General features: G+C 43.8%; 1 protein-coding gene across 1 annotated transcript in view; it reads left to right on the forward strand.

Annotated features, from left to right (window-relative positions):
• Window positions 1-3340: 3340 nt before the first annotated feature.
• Window positions 3341-26458, forward strand: part of LOC147641585 (uncharacterized) — a 46744-nt gene continuing 23626 nt past the window's right edge. Inside the window, exons 1-2 of the mRNA XM_086791006.1 lie at window positions 3341-3908; window positions 23032-23329. Coding sequence (XP_086647132.1) covers window positions 3598-3908; window positions 23032-23329 — 609 coding nt within the window. The 5' untranslated portion in view covers window positions 3341-3597. The remainder of the gene's footprint in view (window positions 3909-23031; window positions 23330-26458) is intronic.

The following is a 26458-nucleotide window of genomic DNA, read 5'->3' on the forward strand; positions in this document are numbered from 1 at the left end:
TTCTTTAAGGTCATTAGGATTCATACCAGGATGAGAGGCTTTAGTCAGAGTGGCTCCTTCTTTGAGTGGTAGTTTACTTTAAATTTAGATTATCCCCATCTGGCAAGAGGATCTTCGTAGCAAAGGGTTAGATACTTTTTATGCATTGCTTCAGTTTATGCAGCATACCTTTGCCTTTTAGTGTTAAAGAAAGCCTTTGTAGAATCCTCTTTGTTGGGTAGCTTGACCACCTTCTTGTTGATAGGATTGATGGCGAGGGTTGCTACATCTCTTATCTTCATATCTTTGGAATGACCCTTTTTTTCTTTATCTTGAAGATATTCCTTTCAGGATATTTCAAAGGTATGCAGGAAGTCAGTGTCGATCAAGACATCACAATCGTGTTTCTCATGAACATATAAGCTAACAAGAACATCTAGATTGTTAATTAGGATATCTGTGATAACAGATGTTTTTGTAATCAACTCTTTAGTGCCATTTGCATTGGTGATATCAGCTCTACATTTGTTCATCTTTTTGGGTTGAATGAGCCCTAACTTGATTAAGCTTATGGTGGCACCAGTGTCAATGAACATATTAAGGGGGAGGAGGGCAGATTGATTTCTGACATCTCTGTTCTGAGCCTTGTTCCCAAAATTATTTGATCAAAAGAATTACTAACCATCTTGATACTTGTTTTAAGGAAGTTGGCTAGCGCTTCTGTACATTGTGTCTGTAAAAGCTCCATTTTGGTTAAAAGCTCATTGTCGAGATATTTGTGCTATTTGGCTAATGCCTTTTCATACTTTGCAAGTTCTAGTTTTAGCTACATATCATCCTTGGGCGGATGTTTGCTTATCTATTATAGACTGGTTATAGGAGTAGGTCAACCGTCTCAATTCTTTTGATTGCTCAGCTAATTCTTAAGTTTTATAGGAGTAGGTCAGCTGTATATTATTTTGGGAGGACGTGTGATTATCTGTTATGGTCTAGTTATAGGAGTAGGTCAAATGTCTCCATTCTTCTGATTGCTTAGCTAATTCTGCTTTGAGCTTTGTCCCTTCTTCCTTGTTGCTATGCAATTTCTCTTTTGCTATGAGCGGCATTATGGGCAGAGATTTGTCTGTGCTCTAAGAGAATCCTTTTGTCTTTTATGCTACTTGTTGTAGAGTGATATAATTTTTCTTCTTCTTTGGATATTCCTCTTTCTCTAAGTCATCTGGTTGTTGCAGTAATTCTTCAAGTTGTTTGTATTGTTGTTTTGAAGACTGGCTATTATAGAGGAATTCTTTTTCATCTTTGTAGACGGGTGTTTCCCAACGTAGACGGTTATTGTTATTTCCACCACGCTTGCACTAAGGGTGTCCCCACCAGCGCTTCCCTGTTGGTGCTCTTTTTACTTCAAGTGCCCACCAGTGCTTTCTCGTGGTGCTCTATTTGCTTCCATTTCTGTTTAGGAAACTAAGGTTTAATCCTAAAAGCATTGATTTTATCAAATTTTACCAATTCTTCTCCGAAGTTAGAGCAGGATTCTTCTTCTGTTTGATGGTGAAAGTCTTGGTTGTTCTTCCAACTCTTTGTAAGGATGCATGCAGAGATATCTCCAACAAGTTTTGAGTATGTTTGAACAAATTCATATTGTGCATTTTCTGCAAGAAGGACCTTTACCTTATTTTTGTTTGCCTTAGGGCAATCTCGTACATAGTGGCCTTTTTTTCCATAGAGAAAGCATACATGCCCTATATTGACTACTTTCTTTCTGAAGACTCTTCTGTGAACAGTTATCTTTTGAAAAACCTTTTGTGTCCTTTGGAGGATTTATGTTTTACCTTTTTAGTCTTCTTGCATGAGCAACTTTGTGGTCCAAATTTACATCCATAATTTCTAGATTCATTCCAGGTACCACAGGACTTACATGGAAGGCTTGTTCTTTCATTATAGATTTTCATCATCTTTGATGCTCTTTTATCCGTGCACATTTGTTGGAGGGTGAGGAGGCTGCGCCTATACACTTCTCCAAATGTTATGTTTTGGAGCTGCTTGAGGCCTTTGTTACCTGTTTCATCTTCTGTAGCTTGAAGATCTTTAATGACTCCTTTGGATAAGAGTTTATGTAGAAGTGCTTAGCGGAGGAATCATTTATAGCTGTGCTTGGTAGGTCAAGTCTTGAATATTGTCCCAATATTGATTGATCCTTGTTAGATCACAACACTTCATTCTCTAGACCCGATTTCTATAGTGTTCCTTCTCATCAACTGATTCTCCAGGGAAGATTCTCAAGAGAGGCTATTCCTTTGCCCATCTCTATAGTTCGAGTTTCTATAGAAAGTATGTACCGCCAGATTCTCAAATTTCCTTCAAAGAAGGTGAGTAGGGTGAGCATTACCTGGTTGGGATCTTTCTAATCAATGGATGTTTTTTTGAAGAAATACGCAGTCATTCTATCGAGGACTGCTTTGGCTTGTTGCTTTGTAAGGCCATCTAAGTAGAGAGAGAGAGAGAGAGAGAGAGAGAGAGAGAGAGAGAGAGAGAGAGAGAGAGAGTTGGAGAGAGAAATTTGTAAAGAATATTAATAAATTAGGCACGCACTTTTTAACCAATTGAATGGTTTTTTTGAAAATGGTGGGCAAGGGAAATTTGAAAAGAATATTGAAATTGGAGAGTCACTTAAGCAATTCTAGCTTTTTTGAGGTAATCTTTATACTATTATTGAAACTATTTTGGGAGCTGCCACGCGGCAGCTTCAACTGCCCCACGTGGTAGCTCCCCCTTAGAGAGAGAGAGAGAGAGAGAGAGAGAGAGAGAGAGAGAGAGAGAGAGAGAGAATGGGTTCAAGAGTTTGAGAGAGGGTGAGTTAGATGGATAGGGTGAGTTAGAATGAGAGAGTTAGATATATGTATATATATATATATATATATAGAGAGAGAGAGAGAGAGAGAGAGAGAGAGAGAGAGAGAGAGAGAGAAGAAGAAGAAGAAGAAGAAGAAGAAGAAGAAGAAGAAGAAGAGAGAATTAGAGTTGAGTGAGAGGGTGAGCGAGAGAGGCTCAGCTTGAGTTAGAGAGAGTGAGAGAGTTACATAGAGAGAGGTTGAGTTTGAGTGAGAATTAGAGAGTTGCATAGAGAGAGGTTGAGTTTGAGTAAGAGTTAGAGAGAGAAAGAGTTACATAGAGAGAGAGAGAGAGAGCTTTGGATAGAAGAGTCTTCTTCTTCTCTTCTTCTAGATCTAATTAAAATAAAAATAAATCTTGTAATGTAAATTTGACTCAAATTACTAGTAATGGAGAGCTAATCCCTACTGTTATCCACACTATACTGTCTTAGGAGGATCCACACTATATTGTCTTAGGCATGACCAACGTGTAAACTCATGTTGCAGTGGACGATCATCATTCAAATTGAGCGTCGGCCATTAGGATGAGGTGGACTGTATGTGTGGCTACAAGCCTAAGCGGACACGTGAAGCCATGAACTCTTCATTCAAACCACAAACGCTCGCTTTCACGGTAGAGAGAGAGAGAGGGGGAGGCTTATCGCAAGCTGCTCCTCTGCAACCTGCGAGCTGACAGATTGTCTTACTTGTCGAGTTTTCCTTCAGCATTTCATCTTCGATACTGAAAATGCATCCTTCGACCCTGGCCACATCGGCCGCCTTGCTGCAATCCACTGCCTGTTTCCTTCATCATCAGCATTCGGCTTTCCCTTCTGTTTGGAAACAATGGCCGCCTTATAGGGTTTTTGGTGCGTCTTCTAGGTTTTCTGTGGTTGCTCCTACTGCTGCTGCTGCTTCTGTTACTGCCTCACCCCCCGCTAAGCTCTCCAAAGTGGCGGACTGGCAGTCCGGCAAGCGCCTGCAGACCCAAACCACTCAAATCACCTCTGACATCTCCACTATCCGCTCTCTAGACTGGGACCGAGATCGCTTTGACATGTATGTTCCTTCTGCTCATTTCTAAGCACCTTCTTTACTCAATCTGGTAACTGACAACGAAAAGATTTATTCTATAAACCATATAAGAGATCAATATCTTTGATGCTTCTACACGATAGCTAGAACAACCTCATACATCCCTATGCGGTACTGCCATGCTGGAGTAGGGAATGACCGGGAGGACCATTCCCGGTCATCATGGCCTCGGGAGGACAGAAGAGATTCTGGAATGAAGGAGATCAGTACAGGTCAGCTTATGAAACGTCAGATTCCAATCAAGCATCACTACCAATCACTATTTGCCACATCAGCAGACTGTAGCAGGTTTGCAGTGTCTCAGAATTTGGCCGACGGAGGACCATGACGGCATAGTACTGCCACTTCGCAACCCCTCAAGGTCGCAGGTCGTCAGAGCCTGAATCTCAGCCGTACAATGGGCTTCTATTTCTTTGCAGGAAGATGAACATGATTTGTACACATCAGCTGCTCCAGAAAATTGATGAAGCTGACCTGATGCAAACACGTGATTCACTGGGTCACCATCATCCCAAGCATTCTTGCTGCAGCTGATCTGGCACAAGATTGTGATTCTGCCTGTCTCCATCAGAGTTAACTCTCTGCACTCCCTGAAAACCTTGACAGGCGGGAAAGGAAAGATGATTCCTTTCCCTGGAAGATAATGACTCCTTGCTCTCTGGTGGTCCTCCTCTCCTCCAGGGAAAAGATTCCCCTCTTTCCCTAATCCTTCAACTGCGTGTGAGAAACTACAGTGGTGCTATGTTATCTGCATAGAATAGAGTACAGCCTACCGTTTGGCTATAGTGGAGCACTTGCCACCATGACTGTCAATGAATCTGCCAACTGATCTACGTAGAGAGGACAGCCTTGCTTTATCCCAATTGGTGCTCCAGATTGGCTCTGAAAGTCCTTGTTCCATGCACACTTGCCTGCTCATGTAGTGTAGTCATGGCCCAAGTGAACTCATCTGCCACCCCTAACTTTCCAACCATCTTATCGGTTTGGCTTGCAGGCCTGGCAGTTGCCTTGTGAATGGGTAATATAGTGTTTTCAGGCCAGGGGGTTTAGGGTTTAGGGAGTCAGAATATTTCGGTCAGGGGAAGCTCTTTGAACTCCCTAAGTTGGGTAGCCAGCATAGAAGACTTGACTAGAGCAACTCTAGCAGTGTTAACAAGCTTGAATAAGATTGGGGATATAGGTCTTGGTAAATGGGCGTCAGGATTGGAGCAAGTGTTGTACCATGGGTAAATGACTAGGACGATAGGCTCTCATTATCTTTTCCCTTGCCATTTGCCAACCATTCCGAGGGTGTGCCTTCGTGGGCTTTGTTAGTGGACTTGACTGTATAGGAAAAGCTGTGTGGGGCTGCATTATGGAGTGTATTGCTTAGAAGGGAGGCTTTCTTTGTGAGTGTGGGCAGATTGGGGCCATAGGGTCTGGTTGCTGAGAAAAGTTATGGTTGCAAAGTGGGTCTTGCTCTTGAGAGAAGGGATACTGATGGTAAGTGACAATATGAACAGCGGTTGGTGGTGGGCTGTAGAGTTTTTTGAGGTTGAAAGCAAGGTGGCAATGGTCAGGTCCTGGCATGAGCAGGAGGACATGGAAATCAGGCAGATCAAATATCAAGACGGAGGACAGAATGAGGTGACCAAGAATGTTGCTTGCATCGCTTTCCACGTGGATGGCAAGTAGTGCTTCAACATGTGGGCCAATGTCACTCTCCATTAAATATGAGAACCATGTGTTGTGCCATTTCAATTGAGTGATAGCTGTACACAGTGACTGTAGCTTCCTTGTCAGCTGAGCTTCTTATTGTGTTTACCTCGTTGCAGGACATTGGAAAGTATTAATGCATCATCCTGAAAATCTAGCATCTCTATCTATCTTTTTATTGTCCTTGCATTGAAGTCTCCTACTAGTAGTATGTCTCCCTTCAAAATGTTTGCGTAGGAGCAGAGTGCAAGTAGAGAGATGAGATGGAAGCTCAAGTCATGACAATGGTGCACAAGGGGAGGGGGAGCGAGAGAGGTATAGAGGGAGCACAATGGAGAAAAAAAGAAAGAAAGAAAGCTGTACTAAATGTCTCCTAAAGAGCCAATGGGTCTATGAGACCAAAGTGATACAATGCTATCCATGGTATGTCCCATCATGGAAAGGAAAAACAAAACAAGTACAAATAACATAGCTCTCTCAAAGTAGAGGATGATACAATGATCATCATGGGGAAGTACATGGGCTATAAGCACTAGTACAAGAAATTCTCATCATGGAGTACATTATGGCCGAGAGGTCCCCTTCTGTCATGGTATGTGGGAAGGTGGTGTGATGGTGGTTGAGCATGTCTTGGATCCGGAGCTGATGGGAGGATCGTGATTCGTGGTGGTTGGTGTCCCGTGGGCTTCAGATGCCTGGTATGTCGAAGCACACAAGCTTGTTCCAAAAATGACTCCTTGAGGACGGGGTGGAGCTCTCCCTAGTAGTGGTCCATGTAGAACGTCGGCCATGGGGCAATCAAGGGCAGTTGCCAAGAGGCCGCCTAGGTCCACTGAGTCGGATGGCTGAGTGGAAGTAGTTTGGTGCTGCTGTAGGATGTCCTAGATTTGAATATGCAGACAAGATGTTTGCCGTGGGGGTGGCGGGTGCTTGGTGCGCTGTCACCCCCGTGTGACTCCTTTGGTCTATTCAAGCAGGATTGTAGGCATATGCTCACTTATACTAGTGCTATGTGTGAACAGGGCTTACCAAGGGCACTTTTTCCCATGTGGTTTTTCCCCTTGGATATCAAGTGTGAAAGGACACTCTATCCATATAACTTTTGTACTTGTATATTATATGGATGACTCACATGCAAGGGTTGACTTGCATTTGTGATCATCACACGTTTTGTGTCTTGCTCTCTCTCTCTTTTTTTTCGTGAAATGGTGTTTTATATTATATGTAAAAATGTACATCAGCCACACGGCTCACACAGAACCTATGGCCCCAAAAAAACCCCCACAAAAGATCCTCTAAAGGATCATGACCATGCAAACCTGTACACTAATAAGAAAGCCTCCTAGCCAAATAAGCATCCAGATAAAAGCATCAAAGATGAGCCAGCCGAGCCGCCGTAGACCATAACGAAATAACATCTACATCCAATAGCTGAGCTGAAAGAAGAGAAGAAAACTGCCAAAGCAACAAACCGCGGATACGTAGAATGCGCCCATGTATTCCAGACAAGGAATCAAAGATGAACCGATTCCGTGTAGTCCAAATATGCCAAAGTCCTGTCCATCTAAGGAAATGGAATATCACAAGGTGATTGTCTGAAGTAATGACTTGAGGACAAATCCCAAATATCCACTGATGAGCCGAAACAGTAGACCTCTCTACTGCCTCCCAAACGCGAGAGACAAAAGACCAAATTTGACGGGCCACTGGACAACTCATGAACAGATGCATAACTGTTTCAGTGCATGTCGTGCAGAAGAAGCAAGAGGCCAATGTAATTTTACGACGGTTGAGCTGATCCCGTGTAGGTAACCCTCCCACCAACATCCTCCAAATGAAAGCCTTACCTTGGTAAGGGAGTTTAGACTGCCAACCACGCATAAGAGTTTTCTGCCTCACCATGATTTAGACTTGTGCAATCCCCACACCTTATTGGCCTTGGCTGAAACCCAATCTTTCTCTGATATGAGCTTATGATAGACCTGGTTAGCTGAAAGTGATATCAAGTCACCAGATTTACATAGTGTCCAATCAAGCCAAGGTTGATCTGCAGATGGCCGAGGCAATGGAGTAAAAGGCTCAACTGCATGCATGATGTCAACCCATAGTGGCTGAAATGTCCGAGGAACCCTAAAGTGCTGCCGAATACGACGAAACGAATATGGCCTGTCACGACCAGGTATCACAGCATCTCGGATTCTAACCATGCTAACCTGACCATGCGGTTGAGTCGTATGCGTGAAGCATCTCTGTCTGTGTCTGGCCAAACAATGACACGCGACTCCACAAATGTTTCGAACTGCAAAGAGTTCAAAAGTAGTCTTTCATGACCAGGATCCCACCAAGCCAATAGTAGAACTTCATGCCAGGAAAGGAGAATATGCGATAAAATGTGAGATGAGTGAATACGATTAGGATGAGCTGCATTCACAATGTCTCACCATGAAGCTTGCACACGTGTCCGTCCATGCGACAATCCCTCCAACTCAATCAAGTCACGAGCCATGAATACCCAAGGCTGCTCCTGCAAACACATATCCTGAAAAAGCGCCCACCTACGCACCACCATATGCAAGCGGACATCCAGTAAAGTAGTCCCACCCATTCTTTTGGGCGTCGTAATGTGATTCCAAGCTATCCATGTTTGACCCATAATATTTCCTTGCCTCTTCCACAACATAAACCGAATGGGAGCAACCAAACGGAGAAGAGATTTGTGCGTCCAAGGTAGCAAAGGCAAAAAATAGGAAATCATGCTAAGCATAATAACCTGAGCTACCTTAACCCCTCACGTGTATAGGCCACCCTTGAGCTTTCCAATTCACAAATTTATCCGAGATCCGAGCAGAAATCCAAGCAAGAAGCGCTTGGGGGTCCACATCCACACCACCGGATATCCAAGATGACGAACAATGTCTTCTGTATGCACCACATGGCCTTGCCACCCTAATGCCTCAAGATCAAATTCCGTGCATACAATGAGGGCTGATTTTGTTGAATTTATTTTCAGCCCAGAAGCCAATGCAAAATTATTCCAAGCTTCCATTGCTCGATCTATATTGGCTTTTTCGGCCCTGAGAAACATAAAAGTGTCATCCGCAAGGGCTTGAGCAACCAATTGCTTGCCATGAGGGAGATGCAAACCAACCACTTCACCATGCGATGCCATAGCATCTAGGCGAGATAACATAGGATGAGTGGCAATGGCAAAGAAAAGAGGGCTAGGAGGACAGCCCTGCCGGAGAGAATGAGTGAGAGAAATACCATCCGAAAGTCCTCCATTGAGCATAATCCGCGCGATAGAGCCAGAGCCAAGTAAATGCACCAAATTAGCCATTTTGGGACCAAAGCCCATGGCTGTCATTAACTGAGAAAGGAAAGACCAGCTGACATGATCAAAAGCTTTTTCAAGATCCAGCTGCACCATCACAATCTCTTGCTTCTTTGCCTTGGCATAATCCACTCCAATTTGAACATTAAGAATATTATGCAAAATATTCCTGCCATGCACAAATCCATATTGATATGGATGAATAAGAGTAGGAAGCACCTTCTGCAAGCGATTGGCAAAAATCTTTGTAAAGATTTTATACATAATACCCATAAGTGAGATCGGGCGCCATTGAGCCAAAGAAGTAGGCGAAGGGACTTTGGGCAACAAATGAAGTATGCCCAACTTCCAATCGGCGGCAGGCATATATCCCTCATCCCAAACCCTTTGACAAATAAGCGTCAAAGGCTCTGCAAGCTGATCAGTATATTTTCGGAAAAACTCATTTGACAAACCATCCCAACCAGGGCTCTTTCCCATGGGAAGTTTGGAGAGAACAGCTTCCACTTCCCCTTGAGTAACAGGAGCATCAAGCTGAACTGCCACATCAGGGTCAACTTGATATCGTACTTTAGCAAACAATGACTCTCTTGCAGCCAGGACAGCCGGTGAGACATCCTCTCGAGGGGCAAGTTTTGTGATCTCAGACTGCCCTTGGAGTTCCCGAGCACGTGCCAAAGGGTAATGACCATCCCATGGCGAGATGACCTCACCCTTCGAACCAAACACAAGAGGCAATTGTTGTTGTGCTTCTTTTGTTAGGCGACTTCTAATAGGATAGCGTTCTACTCTATCCACCCCAAGAGCCCCTGTACCCTGAGAAAGTTGGCCTCCCGGCCTCTCAATCCTGGTCTGTTGCTGGGCACCTGAACCCAAAGGGCGACGAGCATATGTATGTAAGGGCCCCTGATGAGTACGCAAAGGCCTCCGCCAAATAGCATCTGAGAAATCCCCCCGCGGGGCAACAAATCGTGCCTTTTTACCACGTATTTCCACCCATGGCTGCTCAACCTCATTCTGAACATCCACATGTACATCCCTGTGCTGGGCATCATGTAAAGGAGCGTCATGCTCATCTTCCATGGGCAACTGCCCCATCAACGATATCCTTGGTAGCAACAACTTGTTCTTTCTTAGGACATTCGGAGACAAAGTGGCCCATCTCACCACATTTGAAACAGTGGCCAGTAGATGTATCCCACCTCAATTCATACATTAAAGGTTGCAGCCCAACCATATTGACACGCAAATGTGTCGGCCTAGGTCTCCCAGTATCCCACAACATGCATAGACGATTTCGGTTTCTAGATGTCATCCGAGGCACCACCAAGACATCACCAATACCTCGCATGAGACATGGTAAAACACGCCAAAACATTGGTGGGAATTGTTTCACTTCAACCCAAACTGGGCAAGCCTGGCGCAACATATCTTGGTACTCTGCCATAGGCTTCCACGGAACCACATGAACCAACTGCCCATCCAAAAAGAGTGGCACCTGCTCCAAGATTGCCCTACGGGCTTCCAAAGTGCAAAAAAGTATTTCATAAAAGCCTCTCGGACCATCATAAATCTCCTCAAGTGCCTCAAGCGACACCAAGCGGCCCAACCATGCTCTAAGACGAGGCAACAACAGAATACGCCCAGTAAAGAAGAAGATAGCAGCATGATCATGAAAATCTGCTAGCTGTTGTAGCAACAAAGGAGTCTCCATGCATACATCAGCCACACCACCATTATCTTCTACAACCATTTGCACGCTATTTGCCTTCACATATTCTTGCAGAAGCTCACCAGTGATTTGCAGCAAACGTGCAAACTCCGGAGAAGGTACCTGAGAACTTTCCTCTGCATTCTCTCCAACATTCACCGGAGTGTAGCTTGCATCAACATCAAGCCTTTGACGTTTTTGTTGCTCCGAGGCATCTGAAGCATAACCCACGTCCTTCTCGATCATCTCCTCAATAAGATCCATGTTAAGGCTATTGGCAGCCATGCCACCAACAGCAGCAGCTGGGTCATCCAAATCCATGTACAAAAGCAAAGAAAACCCGTTCTCTCAAACCCTAATTCAGCACCTGGAAACCCTAATTCAGCACATGCAAACCCTAAATCAGTAGCTGCAAACCCTAAATCAGCACCTGCGCAGCCAATTGAGAAACACTTCCCACAGGCCCATGACGACTACACCAGATGAATGATGATTCTCTCTCTCTCTCTCTCTCTCTCTCTCACACACACACACACACACACACACACTCAGAAAGGGATGTACAGAGAAGATAATCAAAAGGCAGAAGCTGGGCAGAGGAAAAAAAGAGGCACGAAAACAATAGGCGGTAGGCTGGCGTGCAGCAATAGTAGGCTGACACAACAGAAGCAGGGTGGCTGACGCTGCAGAAGTACCTTACGGGTGACGCTGCGGATCATAGGTGGTCGCACGTCACAAGACGCAGGCGCACAACAGGTCGCACCTTGCTCTCTCTCTCTCTCTCTCTCTCTCTCTCTCTCTCTCTCTCTCTCTCTCTCTCTCTCTCTCTCTCTCTCTCTTTGTGTGAGCTTCTTGTTTCTGCAGCTAACCCTAATTTGCAGGAAACCTGTTGTGAATGAGTGAGTGAGTCCCAACATTTGGTAAGATTGTTGTTCCAGCTCCACCTCTTTGTCCGTCGGCCGCCCAGCAGTATCCGTCTGGCGCTCTGCCTTTGTCCACCACTGTTGCTTCTGGCGTCTTCTCCACTGCACCCTTGCCTCCTGTGCGCCGCCCATCCAGCCCTGCTTAGTCCGTTTCTACCTACGCCTGGGGTGGCACTAGTGCCGAGTGAACCACTACCGCCCAGCCCGTCGATGTGCTCTTTCCACAGCGGGTGGAGCTCCGCCACATCTATGCCTTATGTGGCATCCAACGAAAATCGCCATTCTTTTGGTCCCCTATTTTCGACTGCTCGTTGCTGTTGCTGTCCGACTCCGTCGCTATCGGCCCTTCCATCTATCGGCACTTCACGCCGTCTCCGACCCAGCTCTGTTGGTCGCTAGCGCCAGTGTTGCCGTCTCCAGCCTGCTAGTGTTGCTATCTTCACGCCGTACGGGCACCTACCCACGGCGCCTCGCAGTGTGCCTCCACGTCTACAAGCCCATGCCCAAGGCGCCTCGTCAACAGGGTGCCCCCACGTGTACCTGCTGGAACTCTAGGGATGCACATGCCATGTCCTTGATAGCCCTTGCAGTGAAAAGATCTATTATTTCACACATTCGGTCTTGCAAGACATCGAAGATCTATTATTTCACACATTCGGTCTTGCAAGACATCGAAGCTTGCATTGGACACATTGGAAGCAATGTATCAGGGATGCAACGAGGGAAGAGTTGCCTATTTGAAGAGGCAATTGGATCTTCTTTCTATGGATGAGGATGACTCCATGTCAGATCATCTCACCAAAGTGAAAGATTTGCAGGAACAATTGCTCAACATTGATGAAGTTGTCCCGGACAGATAGCTGGTCACCAACACTCTTAAGTCTTTACCACCTTCCTATTTGGGCTTTCACACCTCTCTCAACCTCTCTATGAGAGGAGGTGCTGATCGCGTCACTTTTGAAGAGCTGGTGGGTTTACTCTTGCAGGAAGAGCAAACAAGAGCAAACCTATCTAGCAACCGTGGTGGAGACAAGGCATTTACAGCCAAGGATAAGGGTAAAGCAAAGAGCTTTAAGCATGGGGGACACTAGTCTAGTAAGGCTGGTCATGGATAGCCCTCTTTTGGTGGTGAAAAGTCTGACAAAGGGGATGCAAACAAGCCTAAAAAGAAGGGCAAATGTCACTATTGCCAGAAGCCTGGCCACTACATCAATGAATGTAAAAAGCAGATTACAAAAGAGAAGAAAAAAGATGCAGGCCATTGAGTAGCAAACTCTTCTGATAACAAAGCAGCAGAGCAATCGGCTAATGTAATTCAAGAAGAGTATACTTTTTTTTTTTTTTCCGAGAAAAGATCCTTTCATTAGTTATATAAAAACGCCCGTAGGGCTACAAAAGATCTCTCCTGCTCCTAAGAGAGATAGAGCAGCGAATACATCATGGCAGCCCGGGAGACTCTCCCTAGGTGCTGCAAAATACAAGCATCAGTACAAAGAACTGAGCGGCTAAATCATACAATAGGGGGGGGGGGAAGAGCCAAACAGGTGGCCTGTAGTGCCAACGGGGGGATCCCGTGTGTAAGGTGTAGAAAGGGCCACAGCGCCAAGTGGTGTGAAAGGCCTGGCGCCGTAAGATCGCCTCATCCGAGTCTCCTCGGATGCGGTCGTACTGTCCTCGCAGGGTGTGGATCAACTCCTGCCAAATCCCCCGTACAGTCTCTGCTGGTGGCTCCAATCTCCCCTCAAAGGCCGTAAAGCACCGGGCCCTCCAGGTGAACCAGATGGTGAGGCTGCTGAGGAGCTCCCATCGTAAATCCCTCTCCTGTGTCCAGCTGGCGGACGAGAAATCCGGTGCCGGAACCAGGCGAGGCTGGCCCCTAATAAATCTGATGGCCTGACTGCCCTGCTCCATCTCATAGCCCATAGCAGGCCCTGACGAAGTCGACCAAGCAGCGGAAGAGTATACTTTTTTGGTCACATGCACTAGTGTAATATGCAGCGGAAGTCTTTGTATTGGAGGATCCTGTCACAGAAATGCTCACACCGTCTTTTGTATCCTGAGTTTCGTGAGTTTAGCAATCCATTTTAATACTTCAAACTTTAAAGAGATGAGAGAGAGATATATGAGAACTGTACACCAGATTGGGTCCCAAATTACCCACTGAAGGGCCCCCTATCCCGATAACGAGATAGTATTTGCTTTATTACTTTAGAGAGAATGATTGTGGACTGTAGATAAGCTAAAAGCAAGATCTCGGAGGATCGGAAGCCTGGCTAAACTGTACACGGCTGTAGAAACACCTCAATAAACTGATCTCGAGCCTATGCACTCTTCCCAAGGGCATGAGGAAGGGCTGCACACCTGAGGCTGAGAAGGGACTGCGGTGGACTGTTCTAAGCTATGTAAATATGCTGAAAATGCTTATGAATGATATGTTACCTTCACCAAATGACTATAGCATGTATGGATGATGCAAAGAAGGTGGTACACTGCTGTATGACTGCTGCAGAACTGAAAACGCAAGGTTGGTCTGCTGTAGAACTGTAAACGCAGGGCTGCAGGGAACTGGACACAGGCTGGCTATGATATATGCAGAAAACGCAGAGGTATATGCTGAATTGGGGCCTGTGGAAGTACTAAAAGGCTGCGCCTATGGTCTGTAGGGACTGTTCTGCTGTACGGCACTGCTGAATCTGCTGCGTTGGAGTACAAGGGATGCTGTACTGCTGCGTTGGACTGCTAGGGCTGACTGAAGCAGAAACGCAGGTTCTCAAGGGGCTGGAGAAGCAATCGCAGAAGCTCCAAGGGACTGGATGAGTCTATGGCTGCGGGCGTGGATGCTCCCAGTGCTGAGGATGAAGGGCGCCTGGCTTCTGAAGACTTGAATGAATGTCTAAGCCCTATGCAAGCCTATTTATACTAACTAGGGGCTGGTCAAGTTGGCTGGTCATTTATTTAATAAACTTTATGTTTATAAATGACATTAAATGCTAAATAAATACCATAAAATATGGAAAAAATACGAGATAAATCCTAGTAAATTCCCTAAGGCTTCTGGGATGTTTTAAATGATGCACAAGCATATGAATGCATATTATGCAAGATGCAGAGTGCTTTCTGATGCAAACCCTAAGGCTTCTACTGACTCTACATGCATGAATGATTCTCTCCAAGTGTGTTAAGGGACTTGGTTGACTGACTGACCCGCTAAGGCTGAGGAATGACCTACGTAGCTCGTGCCTGACTTATCTTGGACTGAGGATGTACAATGGGGTCACAGCGTACGACAAATATCATCCAACTGGGTTCTAATAATGTACAAATGTTGCACTGCTGATGATGAGCTAGTTTGTCACCATGCACTGAGTGCAGAGTGCATGTGACAACTAGTGACACACCAAGTGCTTCAGACAATGATATGTCTTGCATTGCATCTGACAGACAGGATGTATAATGGTCTTTTGATAGTGGTGCTTCGAGCCACATCACTTCATGCAAAGATGTATTTCAGCACTTGGTTTATGCTTCAAATGGCCGTACTGTACCATGTGCAGATCATACCACTTATCCAGTAAAGGGAATTGACAATGTCATACTTGTTGTAGCCAATGGTGCAAATATATGTATAAAGTTTTGTATGTTCTAGGGATAAAGAAAATTTTGCTCTCCGTTCCAGCCATAAACGACCAAGGCTTAAAAGGTTGAATTTGAAGATGGGAAGTGTTTGGTGAAAGACCCATCAAAGGGTTATGAAAGAGTCACTTCTGGAACACGATATAAGGGCTTGTATAAGTTGGACAACTATGACAAGCGTACTTATGATGCACATACAGTGGCTTCCCACACGCTTGCTATGCATGATGCAGAGCTTTGGCATGCTCGTTTTGGGCATGTAAATTTTCAGAGTTTGATTCTTTTGCAGAAGCATCATATGGTTGATAATATGCCACCTCTTGAGTCTCCAACAAAACATTAACGTGGGTTGTATTTTGGGAAAGATGCATCAAAAATGATTCCCCAGAGATGGAGCTGTTAGAGCTGAAAGTAAATTACAACTTATACACAATGATGTATGTGGTCCAATGCGGACACCATCCATAGGGGGGACATCTTTATTTCATCACATTCATTGATGACTACTCCAGGTTTGTTTGGGTTTATCCCTTCAAAGTGAAAGCAAAGGTGTTTACATGCTTTTGACACTTTGTAGCAATGGCTGAAAATATGTGTGGATGTAAAGTCCAAATACTCTGCTTAGACAGAGGTGGAGAATACATGTCAAATGCATTCAAGGATTATATGCTTCAAAAAGGCATCAAACACTAATATATTGTGCCTTATACACCACAGCAGAATGGTGTAGCTGAGAGGAAAAACAGATCTCTCATGGAAATGGCAAGATGCATGATGAAAGCACAGAAGTTGCCTCATAATTTTTGGATGGAAAATATAATGTGTGCAACTCACGTGTTGAACAGGTGTCCAACAAAAGCTTTGAAAACCATAACACCATTTGAGTCTTGGTATAGCCGAAAGCCAAAAGTGGATTATATGCGTACATTTGGGTGTTTGGCATATGCACATGTGCTAGAACAACTCAGAACAAAGCTAGATGATAAAGCAATAAAATGCATTTTTGTGGGCTACAACAATGAGAGCAAAGGATACCGTCTTTATAATCCAGCAACACGACGGATTTTTGTTAGTAGAGATGTGGTATTTGCTGAAAATTCAGTTCTGCCCATGTACAACTTGTATAAAAGTAATGATATAGACATACAATACATGTTTGATGGACTATTACCCATTGTAATTAGGGGGGATTCAGATCAGCCAGCCCCTACACAAGAAAATCCTCATGTAGAACACATGGAACAACCAGCAATTCAGCCCCCTTCTATGGAAGAAGTTGAAGATCTTGTCATGGAAGAGCAAACAGCCATAGACATAGCCACGTTGGTGCCAAGATGGTTGCTGAAAAATTTGCAAGATAGCAAACATGCAGCTCCACTGATAGGTAGAACAAGGGCTAGTTTATAGCCATGCATTGAATATGCATCATGGGGAGTCTGCATTAGCCATGGGTGGTCTCTATAATTCAGAAGAGCCTTCTTCTTATGAAGAAGCACATGAGAATGAGCACTGGTGCAAGCCGTGCAAGATGAAATCTCTTCCATCATGAAGAACAATACTTGGGATCTTGTGGACTTGCCGAAAGACACGAATGTCATTGGAACAAAGTGGGTGTACAAAGTCAAAAGGAAGTCTAATGGTACTGTTGATAGGTACAAAGCAAGACTTGTGGCTAAAGGCTATTCTCAGAAAGGGAATAGATTATAAGGAGACTTTTGCTTCTACTTCGAGAATGACTACAATCCGATTAGTGATTGCATTGGCTGTACATAAAGGATGGAAAGTGCATCAGTTGGACATCAAAATTGCATTCTTAAATGGGGATTTATAGAAGGAAGTATATGTATATCAGCCCATTGGTTTTGTAGTTCCCGGTGAGGAACATAAAGTATGCAGCTTACAAAAAGCATTGTATGGGTTAAAGCAAGTTCCAAGAGCTTGGTATGATAAAATACATGCTCATCTAATCAACTAGGGTTATTTGAATAGTCCAGTTGAAAGCGCATTGTATGTGAAGAAAATTGGTGCTGATATTCTCATAGTCATCTTGTATGTAGATGACATGCTCATAATAGAGACTAGAAAAGAACAAATTTTAGATTTCAAGGCTGATTTGAACGTTGAATTTGATATGTCAGATTTGGGGCCTTTACACTACTATCTTGGCATACAGTTCATGCATAGAGATGATGGCATTGTTGTGCACAAGGTTGTTTCTGTACGGCGTACGACAGCTTATCATACGGAATACCGTACAGACTCATACGGACTTTTTTGGAATTTTTTTTTTCAAAAATTATTTTTTTTCCCAAAAAAAAGTAAAATTTTTGGGGGGTAATGGTCTTTTTTTTGGCTTATCTATGGCTGTTTGAGCTTCCTCTGTACTATGATGCTTCTCTCCTTTTTAAAATACACCATATTTGGAATTGGAAATACCTAAGTTTATAAGTATTTTTTTAAAACACTGTAATTTTCCTACGATAAGAAAAAAAAAATCGTACCGTATTTTTCCGTACAGTATCGTATTGTACGAACCGTACGGTATCGTACCTGACAACTATGGAACTTGTGCAGCAAACTAAGTACACAAAAAGTTTGCTAAAAAGGTTTCACATGGACGAATGTAAGCCAATTTCTACTCCAATAGAACTAGGTGTACGGCTTACTATGCATGATATTGGTGAGCCTTTTGAGGCTGAAATTTATAGCCAGGCAATGGGATGCCTTATTTACTTGTGTAACACGAGACTTGACATATCTTTTGGGGTGTCTTTGTTGAGCAAATTCATGCACAGCCCAAGCACAAAGCATTGGCAAGTAGTCAAACGCATTTTCCATTATCTTCATGGTACCCTAGATCTTGGTTTGTTCTATCCCAGGGAGGGCAACTTGCAGCTTTATGCATACAGTGATTCAGATTGGGCTGGTGATTATGATACCAGGCAATCCACCAGTGGGAATCATTTTTTTCTTGGCAGTTCATGCATATCTTGGTTGAGCAAAAAGCAACCCATTGTTGCCACATCTACTTGCGAGGCTGAGTACAGGGCAGTCTTCACAGCTACAATAGATTGTGAATGGTTGAGGAGATTATTAGCTGATCTTTGTGAGTGTAAGCAGACACCCATCACCATCCTCATTGATAGCCAGAGTGCTATGGCAGTGGCACGAAATCTCGTATTTCATGCACATACCAAGCACATTGAGACTCATTATCACTATGTTAGAGAGACGTTACATGCAGGGGAGATCAATTTATCTTACTGCCCTACACAGGATAATGTTGCAGATCTGTTCACAAAGGCTTTACCTCGAGAGAAGTTTGCAGCTTACTGTAAAGCTTTGGGCTTACTCTCATACAGAGAGTGATCTGCTACCTTGTACAGGTTCACACTTCCACTATAGGGGGGATTTGTAGGCATATGCTCACTTATAGTAGTGCTACGCGTGAACAAGGCTTAACTAAGGACACTTTTTTCCATGTGGTTTTTCCCCTTGGATATCGAGTGTGAAAGGACACTCTATCCATATAACTTTTGTACTTGTATATTATATGGATGTGACTCACATGCAAGGGTTGATATGCTCACTTATAGTAGTGCTACGTGTGAACAGGGCTTAACCAAGGGCACTTTTTTCCATGTGGTTTTTCCCCTTGGATATCAAGTGTGAAAGGACACTCTATCCATATAACTTTTGTACTTGTATATTATATGGATGTGACTCACATGCAAGGGTTGACTTGCATTTGTGATCACCACACATTTTCTCTCTCTCTCTCTCTCTCTCTTTGTGTGAGCTTCTTGTTTCTGCTGCTAACCCTAATCTGCAGGAAACCTTGTTGTGTGTGAGTGAGTGAGTCCCAACAGGAATGGCCCTATGGGAAGAGGTAGTGGAATCTCCCCCCAATCTCACAATATATTGGGCATTGGCAGATACAGTGCTTCTCTGTCTCCACTTGTGTGTGGCATAATCAACAAATCCCGTGTTCTCTCTTCACTCTTGTGGCTCCCCTAGTCTCCATGTGAAGGTGATGAATGAATTATGGTAATACTTCCGCCATGTACATTGCTTTTATAGGCATCAAGCCTCATCTTTTGACCTAGACCTTAATAAGTTTTGTTCACACCCGAAGGAGGTGTTCACACCAATGTATTTACATCTTTTGACCTAGACCTTAATAAGGGTTGTTCACACCCCAAGGAGGTGTTCACACCAAAGGACACACTACTAGCGTCCCATATCACCAGAGCACACCCCACATAAAACCTCGGTTAAGCATGATCATGGGTGGAATTGCCAACTTTCACCCCTCTACAACCCAGCCTTGAAGCAATTGAATTCCCCTCTGAACACCAGGGTCATACTTTAGGTCAACTAGAGGCAAAGTCAAGGATGAAAGATACCACCATGTTCACACCACAATCCGTGTTGGGCTCCTACAGTTAGTTGCATTGGTTGTCTACAACCACCCGGAAATCTCGGCTCAGGTATCCTACAATATGACCATCACCAGACTGTCTAACTCGGCATCCTCTCTTGGATTAAGTCAACACCCAATGAGACTGCCTGTACCACCTGCCACCCAGTGGCCATCCGGATAACACCAAGGGTTCATGGTAAAGCCTTGTATCGGGATTCGGTTCCCCTTTTGACACCCATAAAAAAAGAGACAAGGGCATGCAATAAATTAGATTGCATCACAATTTGGCAAAGACCTCGAAAAATTTAAAAATTACTGAATGTGTGTGAATTCAAACTTGAATCCCACTTAGCAACAACTTCCTGGCACCATGTGACAACCCTATGGTCATTGGTTGGTGAAGGCTTGGAGCACCCAACAAGCTTGGGCTTGACGCTATCCTCCCTCAAAGGATCTTGGATAACGTGTTCGTGTTTATCATCTTGTCTTACTGCTAGTGGCGGGTATAATCCTAGCCATCCTGGTGGCTTCACTTGCTCAAAGTCTTCATGCCCGACTGACTCCACGTCATTACTGTCGGATGACTTTAGGGAATTATTGTTTTGTTTCCATATGCCTCCAGTGCACACTAAAGGTGCGTGTCAACTTGCAGAAAAGCAATGATAGAAAGGTAACGGAAAGAAGTGAAAGGTTAGGAGAAAAGCTTTAAGGTGGATGAGAGGGTTGAGGTGAGGTACTCAGCTTTTGGACATCAAGATGGCACACGATGAGCCTGCTTAACGTGTAGGTACGAGCCAATAAGAAAGGCTAGGCTGATTTTATAGGGAAAGTGAGTTAAAAAGTGAGCTTGCTGTAGTTTTATGTTTTAAAAGCTAAGGCTTAAACTAAAGCCTCCCACTTTTTTAGCACGAGAAAAAGCTAGCCCATGTGTGTGCCCCGGAACAGCCCCAAAATATAAGGGCAGAGCTGAGGGAGGGGTGAACACCTCGGACCTCCTAATCAGTGGTCTATATGGGTAATTTCCTCCTCCTCAGCACACGACCAGTAGACCAACTGGCCAACCAGCATGACGGGCAAACTCAGCTTAAAAAAAGGTAGACAAGGTCTCCCAGTTCATCATGTCTTATGCTTACCTTTTCTGCTCATGAGCAAATGCAGGAGTTGAGAGCAGTGGTCTTTTCCAAGTCTTGGTTGTTAGTGTCTGTCCCTTAACCCACTTGGGGAACATTGCATCTAGGTCATCCTAGGGTAGGTACATGTAGCAAGCATGTAGAAGCATTAGGTAACATGGGCATTCAAAGGATTTAGGCCAGCCCAAGGGCCAGCCATAAGAGCCTTACACATGGGCAGCCCATGGGCCACCAAAGGGGGCCAATCATGGCCTTAGTGCCCAATCGGCGAGCCCTAGGAGGTATGTGCTCAGTTGGCCAGCAGTAGAAGCCTATAGGCCTGTCGGCCAGCAGACAGAAGCACGCGCAGCCACACATGTGGAAAGCGATGGCAAAAAATGCTATTTTCAGCAGTCATGAGCATTATCAACGGGCTGACAGCATGAACATTGAAGGGAAATCCGACTAACATGTCGGTACACATATATAAGAAGCCACTCAGTCCTTGCATAAATCCTCTCTCTCTCATATTTCAGCAGTGAAACACAACCTCTATCATGTGTGTTTGAGTCTTTCAGCACATCACTTCATTGTGCTACAGTCCAAGGCAGCATAAGAAGTCATCTTCAGCATTCAGCTATCAGTCCTGCATCCCCTTAGTAGATGTGGGTGTGCATATTGGCTCCCGAAGTGGCTTATAAATTGTCTAGAGACTGCTTGATGGTTCAGCCGACGTTTGGTCTACCTCGTCCTTGTGTTTGGCATTCCACAGTCAACCGTCATCAGGAGTTTTTTGCATTGTAAAGAAAGTTTTCCAAAGCACCCGCTTGCAAGAGGGGGCCCTTAAGTGGGTAGTTGGGACCCAATGTGGTGTCGACTCTCTATCTCTACGGGTCTATCTCCTATGTATAAAGATTAAAGCGGATTGCTTAAGCTCACGAAAAGAAAAGGTATAAAGAAGGCCTTGCCGTGAGTTGCATGATCATACCAGCTGCATGCTACACGACATGTGACATGTGAGGGATTGATCGTAGTAAAACAACCTTAGCCTTAACTAAACTGCACTTAGAAATACTTAAAAGATAGAGAATGGTTTCAATGCAATGCAATGCAACTATATTAAATGAGATAGTTACAACTGAGATCTAAAAAGATCTATGATGATGATGATGCAGCATGCTGCCTTTGACTGAATGGTCTGAATGCTGACTTTGAATGCTGAATGCTGTACTGCTGAATGCTGAACTCCACACCTTCCTAAGGTCTTGGGCTGAAGACCACCAAAACGATGGAGAGCTGACTGGACTGAATGATGTGCCAGGCCTTTTATATGTGAATTTACTGCTGGTCGGGCAGTACATACTGCTGTCGGCCTACAGAAAGTGTCCACGAGTATGATTAATGCCAGTTGGCTGGTTGAAATGCCGTCAGCTGCTGAATATTCTCACGACTGGCCATAATGCCTAGTCAGCTGCTGTACAGTGTACACTCCAGTCGGCTGCCCACAATGCTGGCTTAATGCTTGAATGCTTGAATGCCATGCTTAATGCTCACTTAATGGTCAAAATGCTATGCTAAATGCTCATGAATGCCATGCCACATGTACACCAACTGGGTGTGCATGTGACATGACAAGTTACCGGTTTGGTAATTGTGAGAGCACAAGTGAGGTATCAAGCGATGCTCAACCTTTCTATGTTACTAAAGCAAATACTCCGCAAGAGGGGGATCCATCCTGGCCATTGGTATCCAGTGCAGTGTCTTGTGCATGTGAATGTTTGTATGTTTCACATTCCGTTGCTTAATAAATGATTGTCTTGTTTGCTAATAAGTAAACCGTTTCTGCCAAATTTACCTGACATGGCAAGATTGCATGCCTCAATCGGGTTGTGAGGCAGATAATGGCAAGCTCACACTTGATAGGTTGGGGAGTCAGAAGTCACACAATCGACAGGCCTACCGCTGGTTGATTTTACCAACACACCCGGCCAAATTTTAAACTTGCCAGAAAATGCAAGTTTCTGATCATTATCCTAAGAAGCCCCAACTCTCCCCCTCCTTGTGAGTAGTAAGTGAACGAAGAATTTGAGCTAGCGTTTTGTTGTAAACTTCTTATTCTAAATTATCTAGAAATTACATGACAGTAGCTGTGTTTGAGTGATTTGTTTGAGACACATGATGTCTAATTCTAGTAGCTATCAGGCTTATGTTAAGCAAAACTCTTCTGTTTTGGAATCTGATTTTGTATGCTGTCATGTGCAGAGAATTTGGCTTACAAAATGGAACCACTTATAACTCATACATCATTGATGCTGAGAAACTCACTTTAATAGATGCCTCACACGAGAAGTTTAGAGAACTCTACCTCTCAGCACTAAGGGAGCAAATCGATCCAAGCAGTATTCAGTATATTGTGGCCAACCACACTGAGCCTGACCACAGTGGATTAATACCAGATCTTCTTGAGCTTGCACCAAATGCAACAGTGGTGGGATCCAAGATATGTATACAATTCTTGCAGAATCTTGTGCTTAGGCCCTTCAAAAGCCTGATTGTGAAGGTAATGCTGATCTCTTTTTGTTATATAAATGGAGGCGATTTTATGGGTAAATTTCTACTTATGTATTGCAAAAATTAATGGATATTTAAAAAAAGGGGAACAATCAATGTCTATTTCTGATCCTCTAGAAACACAGGAAGATCTGATCGGAGTAATCACTAAGCTACGGAATTATAGTGGTGATTGAGATGAGATTGATGGGGATGAAACTTTGTGTGGATTATGGTATTGCAATAAAAATAAATAAACTTTTATGCTCCTTAGAGCACATCCATGGGAATATGTGCCCCTGACGGTTTTATAGTGGTGACTGAGATGAGTTTGACGGGAATGGAATATTTATGTGGACTAAAATCTATAGTATTGCAATACAATAATTAAACTTTCATGCTTATTAGAGCACAATTGTAATTGCAAGGAATACATAGCATAATCTCAAAAAAGTAAAAGTTTTAGCATATCCACAGATGATTGATGGTGGTAATAGTGATGTTGATGTGATGATGCCGATGTTACTGAGTGTGACAATGATGATGATGATGATTGTAACATATGGAAGCTTGATGGGTAGAATCGGTAACTTCAATGGACAGAATTCATATATATATATATATATATAGAGAGAGAGAGAGAGAGAGAGAGAGAGAGAGAGAGAGAGGGGTAGTCGGACACAATATTGGGTCTCGAATACCCTCTGTAGGGCCCCCACCACTAATGGTGTATTCAATATATTCATGGTGTACAAAAAGGAAGTACAATTTGGCTAGCCATAGGTTGCCCTTCAAAAAGGTCAAAGACCCTAGTCTAAACCTAGTCTAATACCTATCACCCCCAATAAGGTGATAGATGCCATCATTGAGCTAAGCTCCAGTTACATAGGCCTTGGAAGCATATATGGACTGGCCGACCTACTGTTGACAAGAATTATTATCTTGATGTCGACAGCCTCTTGATTGGTCCTTCAACTATTGGCCGACAGCCACCCACAATATCTTCCTTGCCAATAGTAGCTGGAATAGCTCCTGAATCTGGTTATAAATCTGATCTTTATGTGTTGCCCTCCAGGGATTAGCTGCAGGATTAGTATGTACATGTCATGCACATGACAATGATAGTGATCCCATAATGCTTGCTCTTTATGAGTGTCATATGAGGTTTTGACTTAATTTCTTGAAATTGTATATACTCACATTTGCAATTATCAGCAACCATTGCAACAAGGAAATGCTCCAAACTGTAGAAAATCTGCTGTAAATTTGGCACAAACCGTACAGTACTGTCCACAATTGTGAGTTTCCAAGTGTCTTTAATGCTCTGGTCAACATTGCCTTGTCTGGAGATTTTGTGACGTGGTTTTACATGTCCAGCCAGAGAGGTTGGCTCTGATACCACGTAAAGTGTAGAATAGTGTAAGATGTAATCAATTGAATCGGAAAAGATGAATTAGAATTGAGAACCAACGTTCTTCAGTTTGTTTCCATGAGACCTTTGAGATTATATAGAGCTGGACCTACAAACTGATCAGAAAGCCAAAAAATCAGCTGAAAAGCGATTCTGACACACGTGACACTACATAGCGTGTATTAAGTGTTTTTTTGTGATAAGAATTGTTTCTTTCTCAAAAGCTTCTCAAGACCTTGTAGAAGCTTTCGTATGCTATTTAGGAATTCAGACGATTGTGTAGCAGCTTTCCATATGTTTGTGTATGCTGTACAGATGTAGTGCACTGTAGTATGCTAACTGTGTGGAAATGTGCTTGACCTGTGATTAAGGCTAATCACACTAATCAAAATACTTGCGGAAATATGATAGACAAGAGATGTAGTGCAATGTAGTATGCTGACTCTGTGGAAATGTGCTTGATCTGTGCTTAAGGCTAATCGTGGAAGATTAACGCTAATCAAAATACTTGCAGAAACACGATAGACAAGAGATGTAAACCCTAATCAATTGTATATTCCAAAACATGAATATGTACAATGATGAGTTGGGATCTTGACCTCGGCGAGATCCAGTTCATGTGTGCATTTTTACTAGGTTTACAACAGGTTTGTGGCTGTCCTCCACTTGTGCATGCTCTAAGGCACGAGGGCAGCTTGTACTTCTGCGATGATCCACAATATGCCCTTGCTCGTGACAGCTAATGGATCCGTTCAAATGATCTTTGGCCTCCCTTTTGTATAGGGGTCTGATGGCAAGTCGGATTCAGGTCGGCCATGAGTTTTCAGGTCCATAAATATCATCAACATGTTTACAATGTGCCGAACTTGTAGGGGCAAAGACTAATTGAACCATCTAGTAGCTGGTTCCCTCTGTATTGGTGCAGCTATAGACTCTACTTCAAACTCACAAACTCTTATTTTATCCTTACCTTGCCAGTACATGCGTCACAGGGACTACTTGTGAAGAGTTTTTAAAGAAACTTCCGCTTATGGGTGCGCTTGCTAAATTACATAATGTGTGTTAAGAGAACCTAAGCTAAGGTGGATGGAAGATATCCATGGTATGAGTGTGTGCAAAAAGAGAGAGAGAGAGAGAGAGAGAGAGAGAGAGAGAGAAGAGAGAGCGTATTGCACGACTCAAAGAGTTTTTGAAGCAACTTCGTGAATGCTAAGCGTTGCTTTTATATGCTCTTCAATGACCACTATGCAATCCCAAAACATATGCTGGTTGAATGCTGAAGATGCTCTTGGTGGAAGCCTTGGGAATGCTGCTGAGAGTATGCACAAGGGAGCTGGTGGCAGTTGGCACACTTGGAATGCTTGTATCTGCTGTAGGACTGATTTGATTGATGGATGAATAATGCTGAATGCTAAGCGCTGCTTTTATATGCTCTATTGATGCTTTTATAAGCGCTGGAGCAATAGAGCATATAAAAGCAGCGCTTAGCATTCAGCATTATTCATCCATCAATCAAATTAGTCCTACAGCAGATACAAGCATTCCAAGTGTGCCAACCGCCGCCAGCTCCCTTGTGCATACTTTCAGCAGCATTCCCAAGGCTTCCACGAAGAGCATCTTCAGCATCCGACCAACATATGTGTTGGGATTGCATAGTGGTCATTGAAGAGCAATTTAAAGGAACTTGGATAGCATCTGGATTAGGCTGCTTTCGGTCTACTTTGTCCT

Source organism: Cibotium barometz, chromosome 1 (genome assembly GCF_041138505.1).
Source record: "Cibotium barometz isolate CiBa-2024 chromosome 1, ASM4113850v1, whole genome shotgun sequence".
Taxonomy (NCBI): Eukaryota; Viridiplantae; Streptophyta; class Polypodiopsida; order Cyatheales; family Cibotiaceae; genus Cibotium; species Cibotium barometz.